Source organism: Bubalus kerabau, chromosome 1 (assembly GCF_029407905.1).
Source record: "Bubalus kerabau isolate K-KA32 ecotype Philippines breed swamp buffalo chromosome 1, PCC_UOA_SB_1v2, whole genome shotgun sequence".
Lineage (NCBI taxonomy): Eukaryota > Metazoa > Chordata > Mammalia > Artiodactyla > Bovidae > Bubalus > Bubalus kerabau.
In genome coordinates this window covers 152,943,470-152,953,882 of record NC_073624.1, presented here as the reverse complement: position 1 = coordinate 152,953,882, position 10,413 = coordinate 152,943,470, and the positions used below count along the sequence as shown (strand labels likewise).

The 10,413-nt window shown below is 50.2% G+C and overlaps 1 protein-coding gene across 3 annotated transcripts; it reads right to left on the bottom strand.

Annotated features, from left to right (window-relative positions):
• Nucleotides 1-1,501: 1,501 nt before the first annotated feature.
• Nucleotides 1,502-10,116, bottom strand: PLAU (plasminogen activator, urokinase). Of its 3 annotated transcripts, XM_055536300.1 has the most exons (12): nucleotides 9,888-10,116; nucleotides 8,660-8,842; nucleotides 7,035-7,122; nucleotides 6,552-6,585; nucleotides 6,306-6,413; nucleotides 5,528-5,702; nucleotides 5,247-5,338; nucleotides 4,840-5,059; nucleotides 4,481-4,641; nucleotides 3,756-3,896; nucleotides 3,262-3,410; nucleotides 1,502-2,619 (listed from the first exon to the last, which is right to left on the bottom strand). In XM_055536300.1, exons 3-12 carry the CDS (start codon nucleotides 7,089-7,091, stop codon nucleotides 2,443-2,445), a joined length of 1,314 nt encoding a protein of 437 aa, XP_055392275.1. In that variant the 5' UTR covers nucleotides 7,092-7,122; nucleotides 8,660-8,842; nucleotides 9,888-10,116; the 3' UTR covers nucleotides 1,502-2,442. The 3 variants fall into 3 exon arrangements, with proteins under 3 accessions (XP_055392275.1, XP_055392268.1, XP_055392284.1); XM_055536293.1 differs by lacking the exons at nucleotides 8,660-8,842; nucleotides 9,888-10,116 and adding an exon at nucleotides 7,455-7,606; XM_055536309.1 differs by lacking the exons at nucleotides 8,660-8,842; nucleotides 9,888-10,116 and adding an exon at nucleotides 7,455-7,606 and having other exon boundaries at nucleotides 4,481-4,629.
• Between the last annotated feature and the right edge of the window lie 297 nt (nucleotides 10,117-10,413).

The following is a 10,413-nucleotide window of genomic DNA, read 5'->3' as shown; positions in this document are numbered from 1 at the left end:
ATGTCTTTAAGAACTTTTCACAGTTTGTTGTGAACCAATCAAGAAACTGAGGCACAAAAGGTTAAGAGTTGTTCCCAAGTCATACAGGAATTTAGTCTGGGCCACTTGACTCCAAAATCCATGCTCTGAACCACTGCATCATACTGAATAAAACAAGCTAGATTACGGGGATTAAAAACTGAATGCTCTGGGTCCTTGCCTTCCAGGGGTCCATGGTCTGGAGATTCTCTGAACAGGAAGGCTAGGAGACCTTATACCTTCAAACCCTACTCATAAATCTAACTGTTCATGCAGAGAATGTATCCTGACCACATCTTGAATTTACTGAGTCCTTTACATGATCAGGCCAATTGTCTCCAACAGATCTGAATCAGGGATGCATATCAGAAACACCTGGGGAATTTTTCTAAAATCACGAGCCCTGGCACCAGTCCTGACCTAAATCACAGCCTCTGTGGGTGGAGCATAGACTATCTACCTATTTTTAAAGTTCTCAGGTGACTTAGTAAAGAAACACTGCCAAAATTCACTAATATAGCTTGGAAATTTCAGTATTTTGGCATCCAGCTATAAATCCTGGCTTGCCTTCTACATCCAATCTGTAAGAAGTTGATGTTTGGTTCAAAATACATGTACACATACATCAGGAAATCACTCAGCTTTAGATTCTGAACTTCCTGATATTAGGGATAGGAAAGGCTGGTCATGAACCTCATTAACACACAGGGGAAACTCAGCACCATCCTCATACACAAATTATGGGAAATTACGTTTTCTGTTTCCTGATTGCCACCAACTCAAGCTGGGCTGGGTTTTGGATCAGCAGCTTGTGCATGTCTCCCGCTTTGGTGAATTCAGCCCAAGGATCGTTGGGGATAGAATGAAGAGAATATGGTGAGACTAATCCTAAAGACCCTGGAGCAGGGCATGGCAACCCACTCTGGTATTCTTGCCTGGAGAATTCCATGGACATAGGAGCCTGGCTGGCTACAGTCCATGGGGTCTCAAAGAGTTGGACACAACTGAGGCGACGTAGCACACACGCAGTCCTAAAGAGGATCACCATGTAAAGTTGAATACGATGTGCACTGCCCAAAGGCATCAGGCCTGGGAGGGGAACTGAGAGTTGACAAAGCCTGCACACCATTTATCACGTTGTGGACTTCTGGCTTGGGGCACCTTTTTTTTTTTTTGGGCCACACCACCAGATGTGGGACCTTTGTTCCCCAGGGATCAAACCTGCGCTTCCTACATTGGAAGGTAGAGTCTTAACCACTGGACCGCCAGAGAAGTCCCTGGGGCACCTTTTTGTACCTTATGTGCTATGGAGGATCTGCTCTACAACTGTCCTAGATTCTCCTTCCCGAAGGCCCATTAGGTCCAAGATATAGCCCCTGGAAAACCCTGGGATGCATTCCACCATCATCATCTTCTACTTTTTATGCTCCCAACTCCCTCCCATACAAGCACCAGGAAAGAGCCAAAATCTTCAGAAAAATCACATTTGATTGATCATATTTATTCAAAATTACAAAAATAGATATAAATAAAAATACCAGAATATAATCATTAAATATTCAGTGTACAGGAGTGGTCCTTGCCTCACTCAGTGAGGATTGGATGAACTCAGCTAGAAGGTCGGAAGGGATAACTGGCCAAGAAAACATCTATGTGAAACTGAAACTGCAAATTTAGTGCTTCTCACAGTCTGCCCCAAAATGATACATTTATACACATCATCACCTGGGAGGCCCAAGAGGCCCCAGGAGTGACCCACGACTTCTCCAAACAGGCTATTCTGTATGACGTCACATCCAGACAATTTGGGGAAGTATCGAGACTTGCAGTCAGACACAGAACACCAGCTCTTACGCTGACACAGCTTGCGCACAAGTGTGCAAACATATACACGCATATATTACGTTTCCTGATACATTCATGGACTGTCAGAGCCCTTCCCTCAAGTTATTAGTGTCTCTACTCTCCAAACCATTGTTCTTTCATTGGTTGAGCTCTCTCAAGAGACCTCAGTTGTGTTATACTTCCTAATTGGGAAATTATTCATTTCCCAACAGTGGGCCTCATGAATGGCCCACTGCCAGGGAGCTGGGTCTCCTTCCACCTATGCACAGGAGATGCCATTTTTAACTCCAGGAAGCTTTAGTCCAGAAATGGACAATACCATCCCGGTTCAGGACCATCCTTCCATCCTGATCAGGAAGGATCTGGGCGTCCAGCACCCAGACTATATCTACTCACTAAGTAGACTTAGTGAGGCCAAGTCTACTGTCGTTCACCCTGGGGGTACCACAAGCAAAACCACCTCTGCAGAGTCCATCTTCCTCAGTCTCTTCCTTACATATAGCTGTGCAGCTGGCCCTACTGCAAAAATGACGGTCAGCATGGGAGTGGGTGGTGCTTTCCTTGGTTCTCTGGGGTCCTTCAGAGGGCAAGGTCAATCTCTCCCCTGGTGTGAGTGTAGATCCAGGGCAGGAATTTTGAGACCCTTGTGTAGACTCCTGGCTTGTCCTTCATGGCACAGTCACGGCCCCAGCTCACAATCCCAGTCAGGGTCAGGCGGCCTTGGATGGTACAGACCAGCGGGCCCCCTGAGTCTCCCTGTTAAGCCAAAGACACAAAAGGTGAGTCCTAGGAGAAGTGAGAAGGGGGCCAGTCATGCCAAAGAGAGAAAAGAGAGTTTCCTAGAGTCAAAGTCCTTAGTGACTCCCCATTTCCTACCACATCAAGTTTAAAAATCCTCTGCTTGCCTTTCAAAGTCCTGTTATCTACAATTCCATCTACATTTTCAGACCCTATACTTCTCCTTCCCATCCCAAGATATGCAGTGGTCATTCTCATTTTTATATCTTGCAAACTGAAATGCTCTCTAGTCTTCCCTCTGCCTCCCTATGGATAAGAGTCACATTCTTTCTCGCTAAAGCGCCCCCTGCCATGGCAATGGCCATCTAGCTGGTGCTCACCTCCTTCTTCTAAACAGCTGATCAATAATTCACACAACACTCTGAGCACTGCATTGTACGATTTTCTAATGTTTTCTCTTTCTTATGGTCTTAGTCCCTGTCCCTTTCTGAGTCTGAAGTGCCTAGCACAGAGCCAGGCTCTTGACAAATGTTTGGAGCTCAGGTCCTGGTCCTGGCTTCTTGGGACTTTGACTGGAGAGAGACTCCCCAAAGTAGATAGGAAAAAGCCCAGGAGCCCTGGGAGAGCAGGGTGATGGAGAGAGATGCTTGGAACTCTCACCTGGCAGGAATCTGTTTCCCACTGTGGGTCAGCCGCACACAGCATTTTGTCAGTGACTTCAGTGCCATAGTAGTGGGGCTGCTGACACACCTCATGGGAAACCAGATTCACAAAAGTCATTTTCAGCTGATCTGAGTAGCGATAGTCAGCTAGATGGAGGAAACAGGGAGGAATTTATGTTAAAATGTGTCTGTCCAGTCTGCACACTGGGGCTCTGTCAGGGAGGGGACCAAAAAGTGTCCTTACCAGGGAAAGCCCTTATTTTTTTCCCACCCAAAATCTAGGTCTTTACCCCACCTGTAGTCCCTCACCCATTTAAATTTATGGCTCATCAGTTCCTAAATAACGCTCCCCACTCCATCCCTAGACCCATCTGCTGCTTCCACCGTGCTCCCATCTCTTTCTCCACAGTCCTCCCTTGATCAAGCTGAGCTCACTTCCAGGCTACAACACTTTCCCCAGGACCCTCTCAGCCAGACCCAAATGTCACTTACAGGGATTCTCTTTTCCGAAGCCAGTGATCTCACACCTTGTGCCAGAATGAGCATCTCCATACAGTGGGGGCAGGCAGATGGTCTGTATGGACCGGGAGGGCTGTGCACACTGGCCTCTGCTGGTACGGATCTTCAGCAAAGCTAGGGGAGCAGGAAGGAGGCAGAGGAGAAAGATCACCACCTGGTCAGGTGGTTACCATCACTCCCCTCCAAACCCTGAGGCTGTCTGTTCCTGCATCAGTTAAGGCCAGAGGGCATCCTGGGAGGTCTGGTGGTAGCCTGTCACCTAAAAACAAGCCTATTCTGTTCCATGCTTCAAGGGTTTTGTTCCAGTTGCTGACAGAGGCTTAGACAGCCAGGGCTAGTGCATACAGGTGTATGGATTTTTTCCTGCAGAAAGCCCTGGCAGAGGTAGTTGGGCTGAAACCAGCCCCAATACCCTCTCCAAGTTCTATATCCTGGGACAGACAGAGGCTCCATCCCACAATGGAAAGGGCGTCCCAGTCCAAGCTACTGCCACCCAGCGGAGGCTCCCTGTTTGGAAATTCAGAGACTCTACAGAGGAGCACCAGGCCTCTCGTGTTTTTCACTCTGAACCCTTCCCTACCACTCCCTTTAAAGCAGGGTCTTCAAGTTCCCCTACAACCCCAACTTCCCACTCAGGTCTCTCCAGATCCCCTTCCCGCCAGCTATCATCATTGAGCAGATGAGGGTTTTCCACTCACCAATATCATTGTGGTGAGCAAGGCTCTCCGCACTATAGTCCTCATGCAAGATGAGCTTTTCCACCTCAAACTGCATCTCCTCACGTGTGTCGGAGTTAAGCCTTGACTGACCCAAGTAGACAATGTAGTTCTCCTTCTTTGGGTGATCACTGTGGAGAGATCTGTCAGACAGTCTGATCCTGTGAGAGCCTGTCACTCTCCCCTCCCCACCACAATGACCTGAGAGCATCACCTCTCCCCAAGGCCATGGGCCATGTAGAGAGGGGCTGAGGGATCAGAAATAAGGGGAATCTTTTGCTGGGAAGGAGGAAGGGATTCGTTTGGGCAGAAGGGTCAGGGCCAAGAAAGAAGGAACATACATGAAGCAGTGTGTGGCGCTGACCACCCAGCAGGGACTGATGAGACTGCCACCACACAAGTAGGTGACAGAGCCTCCTCGATGCCTCCTGTAGATGGCTGCAAACCAAGGCTGGTTGTCGATGCTGGTGGACTTTCCCCCAACAATCTTAAAGCGAGGCCTCAGAGCCTTCTGGCCACATTGGAACTCTGCTTTCTCCCTAGGAGAGGAGGGACTTTTTCCTGGAGGAGAAAGAAAGGGATGTCTTGGGCAGGGAGGTAGGATAAAATGTTTTGCTCCTGGTCCTCTGACCACCCAGTTTTCAGGGCCAGGCAGGCCTCCCTCCTCATTCCTCCTGTGATGCAATAAGGGAACGTAGGAGTTTGTCACCTTCCACCCCACCATCATAAACAGGCCACTGACACTTACCAACAGAGCAGTCCTGCACCATGCAGTCCTGGACAAACTGCTTTAGGCCAACCTGCACGTAGCACCAGGGCCTTCTCTGATTGTCTGGGTTCCTGGCAACATAGAGGGGAGGAGGGTGTCATTCCAAGCCAAATTGCCTTTTCTGTATCTTCCCCTTCAGAAAAGACTCAACCAATGGCCTTGATTTTCTCATACTATGGCCAGCACTTGGCAAACAGGATAGTAAAAGGGTTTCTGTGAGGCCATGAGGAAGGTCTTTGTTACCCCCACTTACCACTTACCTGCAATAATTGTGTTTCCCCAGGCCCAGCTGAATGGCATCAGATCTGTGGGCATGGTACATTTTCAGAAGGACGGTGGGAGAGTCCCAGGCCAGGCAGGGCCGGCCTCTGAGGTCTGTGTTGGCCTTCCCTCGGTAAGAGTGACCATTCCCCTGATAGCAGGTTTTCGATGTATCTGTGGAAGAATGTGGGGATGAGAATATTAGAGAAGGAAGTTCAGACAGGCATTTTAGAGAACTTGCCAGGCCTCAGATGATTTCAGTGAGGTAGAAGGTCCTATAAAGAGTCTCTTTCCACCCCCATCTTACATTTGTGCAGCCCCAGCCTCATAAGCTGAGAAGGCAATGGCATCCCACTCCAGTACTCTTGCCTGGAAACTCCCATGGACGGAGGAGCCTGCTGGGCTGCAGTCCATGGGATGGCTAAGAGTCGGACATGAATGAACGACTTCACTTTCACTTTTCACTTTCATGCATTTGAGGAGGAAATGGCAACCCACTCCAGTGTTCTTGCCTGGAGAATCCCAGGGATGGGGGAGCCTGGTGCACTGCCATCTATGGGGTCGCACAGAGTCGGACACGACTGAAGCGACTTAGCAACAGCAGCAGCAGCAGCAGCTTCATGAGGCAGTGTGTGTTCACCGTACATCACATGGGGGTGAAGATGCCCTCCACTCCACCTCCTAACTCCTGCCTGCTCTTGCGTCCTACCCATGTCTCCCTGTCCCCAAATCACTGGTACCCCTGTCCCCTCCCAGTTAGAGTCAGGACCCCCATACCTATCTCACAGTGTTCCCCTTGGAATTTCTTTGGGCAACTGCATCGCTGAATGTTGGAGAAGTACTTGTAGGTTACACATTTTCCTCCGTTCAGACAGCCACAGTTCACTGGAAAACACAAAGGTTGGAGGGTAAGCAAGGAGCGTGGGAGTAGGCCAGGGGAGAACCAGCCTTGAAGCAAGAACAGGGAGGGGCTGCCCCCTGAGGCTTTTCCAAGATATCTGCGCTCAAGCGGTAGATACTCACATTCACCAGACTCTTTATGAACTTCATTGCTGCCCTGGAAGAGAAGGGGAGTTGGAGAGAGAAAGTTCATCAAAGGTTCCATATTCCTGAGACCCCGGAGTGAAGATGAACTGGCTCCAATCCCAAAACTCACCCTCCCTCCAGTTGCCTCTCTCCTCACCCTGTTCATGTCTAACTAGATCTCATATGGAAGATCATAGGTTTCCAGCAGGGAGAAATGAACTGACTCAAATAAGCTTCACAAATCAGGTGCCAGCAGGTTGGGGCAGTCCCTGCGGCTTCTTCTTCCCTTGCCAGCAAGTGCAAGCTCCCCAATTCTCAAGGCCCCAATGCCACACCTGTCCTTTTTCCCTGTTTGGCTCTACTGTTGATTAATTTTGGAGGACTCGGGCTCCCTATGCAGCCCCTTCCTTCCCCTGCGCTGTTCGGGGGTCTTGCAAGCCGCCTCCCGCCACCTAGAGTCAAAGCAGGGAAGCCACTCACATCAGAGTCGCTCACGACCAGGGCACAGACGAGCAGGCATGCCAACAGGATCCTCATGGTGGCAAGGCTGGGGCTCTAGACTGAAGCTCTGCATGGGAAGGAGAAGTCAGGGGAAGAAGCGGAGGAGCGCTAAGGCGGACGGGGTGGATTACTGCAGTTCAGGGCTGGAGCCCCTAGGTTCCCTGCGGGACGAGCCCGCGGTGACCTGGCTCCCCGGGCCTGGCCCGTCTCCCCTCTCTGGAAGTTTAGGGGCTCGTGGCACAGCCTGGACCCGCCGCTGCAGGGGTATACATAGGCACAGGGCGCGGTGACTCAGCGCGCAGACGCAGCCGAGCAGGGGCAGACTGTAAGGGGAAGTAAAGCCGGCAGGATCGGGGTCCCCCGCCTCCACTCTGCGCTCTCAGGGAGGCTCACACTCACCCGCGGCTACGGCCAGAGGGGCGCAGGACCGGGGCTGTGGGGACTTGTAGGCAGCTCCGCCGGGGTCTAGGGCTCCAATCTCTGCGCTGTGCTGCCAGCCGGCACTGCAGGCTCTATATTAGTACTCGCCCCAGTTCTAGCCCCGCCCCAGCCCGGGATCGCCCCGTCCGCTCCCTTCCCTCCCCTCCCCTAAGGGCGCGCCGCCACTTGGACCCCGCAGGCTTCCACAACCGAAACCGTGAGGGGCAGCGCGGTCCCCAGTGGAGGGGACGAACCAGGTCTGAACCTAGACATGGAGAGGTAACTAAATTCACCGCCCTCTCCTTCCATTCACCTGGCCTGGGCCCGCCGGGTGCAGCACCCTCCACCTCCCGAATTGCCAAAAGGAGAGGCGCTAGGGAGACTCTCTCCTCCAGTAAACCAGCTCTTCTCCACCCTCGGCCTCCAACTGCCTAGGACAGCGATTCGGACCCCTGGGCTTAGGGGCATAGCCCGCAGCTCATACAGCTGTGAAGTCTTTCTCAATGTGAAAATGCACGCTCGCTGAAAACACCAAAAAAAGCCAAAAACCCTGCTTACTGGGGCTGCCCCTGTAGTATGCCGGCTTCTCCAAAATCAACACAACCAGTGGATAAGACAAGCTGAGTTTATTGCTTACTGCAGTAAGGCAGTTTGGTCGTGACAGGGGGTGGGGGAGGGCGTCGGATTTTATTGAGAATTTGTAGATTGGTTGGGCTTCCCTTGAGGCTCAGCTGGTAAAGAATCCGCCTGCAATGCGGGAGACCCGGGTTCGATCCCTGAGTTGGGAAGATCCCTGGAGAAGGGAAAGGTTATCCACTCCAGTATTCTGGCCTGGAGAATTCCGTGGACTAGTCCACGGGTCGCAGAGAGTCGGACACGACTGAGCGACTTTCACTTTTGCAGTTTGATTTAAGGGAGGTCTTTGAAAGTGAGGGCTTGATAAGGACTGGATAAGAATCCTGCTATGATTCTGTAGGATTGTGAGAACAGGGCTTCCCAGGTGGCATGAGTGGCATAGAACCTATCTGCCAATGCAGGAGACATAAGAGACTTGGATTGGATCCCCCGAGGGCATGGCAACCCTCTCCAGTATTCTTGCCTGGAGAATCTCCCTAGAGAGGACACAGGAAGGCTAGAGTCCATGAAGTTCCAAAGAGACACGATTGAGGCGATTTTACACTTACCCACGTGAGAATAAAGTCTCAGGGCACAAACTGTCGATGCTTTCTATTGAAGTTTTGATGTGTCTTCCAGGAAGTTCCTCTAATGAACCATCCATAGTATTGTCACTTAATTAAGACAGTGGAAGAATAAAGCCTTCTTAATGTAGAAACTTGTTTTCACCTCTGAGGAAAGGAATTGGGAAACTGGAGGACACGAATAGGAAGATTTATTTTTCACTATATGGCCTTTTACACTGTTAAATTTTTGAAAATATCCTTGTATATCACCCATTCCAAAAAGATAATTACAGTTTTAAATGCATGTTTATTTAGTATTCTATATCATAAAGCCTGGTTTCTAGTAAGATAAAATAATAGCTCATCAAGTAAGATTGGTCTTCAGAAAGACCATGTGTAAAGAACTCTACTTATACTTCCTGTCTGAGGGCAAGTGCCCAGTTGTGTACACACACACACAAGTCCATGCATGTACACCTATCTCTCAGGCAGAGCTGAAAACCACAGTAGGGACTCTGAAGTTCAGTCACCCCCATCCCTTTCCCCCTAGTGTTGGGAACCAGGGCTTGGAGTCACCTGAATCCACCCTGTCACCTCAGTGGAAGGGGAGAAGGCTGAATCCTCCCAAGGCTTAGGAGAAGGGACCCACGGGGAGGCCCAAAGAGGCATAAGGCTTGGTCCCTTTCCCTGCCTAGTGTTAAAGGCTCAGTCATGTCTGACTCTTTGCCACCCCATGGACTGTAGTCTCTGTCCATGGGATTTCCCAGGCAAAAATCAACCCAGGGATTGAACCTGGGTCTCCCACATTGTGGGCAGATTCTTTCTGTCTGAGCCACCAGAGGCCTACAGCATTTTGCTGCCTGGCAAACCTGGACCTTAGGTCTGGGTTCACCTGAGATGGGTAGGAGAGAGTACCAGGAGAGCAGGAAGAAGGGAAGCCTCTTTGCTCTACTCCAGCCAGAGGTCTCAGGATTCTGGCCTCTGCCTGTGTAAAGTACAAGCTCACTATCCAGCTTGTGAGGCCGGTGACCCATCCTCCTCTGGAGGGATTCTCTGTGCCCAGCTCTGAGCTGCCAGCCTCACGTACTGAGTCAGAATGCTAGAGGCCTCCGAACCAGTTTTGCTACTTCCTCTAGAAGATCGTGGTATGCTTTGTTTGGAGTTAGAACCCACTAATTGTAAATAAACGTGATCAAAATGTAAACAGATATGTTGCAGCCTGAGGACTTACCCCGAAACTTGTAGGTTAGTTATCAGGAAATTCCCAGCTGACTCTTGTGATTCACAGCACTCTCCCGGCAGCTCTCATGACTTCAGATTACTTGGCTGGAGGCTGTCATGCTGATTCTGAGAGCAGGATGACCTCATTTCCTCCCGGACAAAGAGACTTGGAGACCGTTATGTACCATGACACTCCTCTTCCCCCTCCTTCCTGTTGTGGCCTCTTCACCTGGTTGAACAATCCTAGAGCTTCTGTGAAGATAGAATTTCTTTTCCACTCTGTGACCTTTGGGTGCTCTCTGAAATCTGTGCTCATCTTTTGGTGCACAGTCATCTTTTAATTCTTTTAGGGCAGACACTACATCTGAAGTATCTTTCTCTCCCTCAGCACCTGATGCACCTTGGTGCTTTATTATGAAGGAATCCAAGAACAAGTGAGAACAAAGCATTCTGGGGTGCCCTAGAAGTTTCCCTCCTCCTCTTTGTCTTTTCTTTTTTTGCCTTGCCATAAAAAAATAGTACTGACATAATTTCTG

What these genes read in the sequence shown, in the direction of transcription:
- PLAU (XM_055536300.1), bottom strand. Translation starts at nt 7,091, where the DNA reads ATGAGGATCCTGTTGGCATGCCTGCTCGTCTGTGCCCTGGTCGTGAGC. An exon ending in GGGAAACACAATTATTGCAG is followed by an intron (nt 5,339 to 5,527) that starts GTAAGTGGTAAG and finishes CTATGTTGCCAG; the next exon opens with GAACCCAGACAATCAGAGAA. An exon ending in TGCTCACCACAATGATATTG is followed by an intron (nt 3,897 to 4,480) that starts GTGAGTGGAAAA and finishes CTGCTCCCCTAG; the next exon opens with CTTTGCTGAAGATCCGTACC.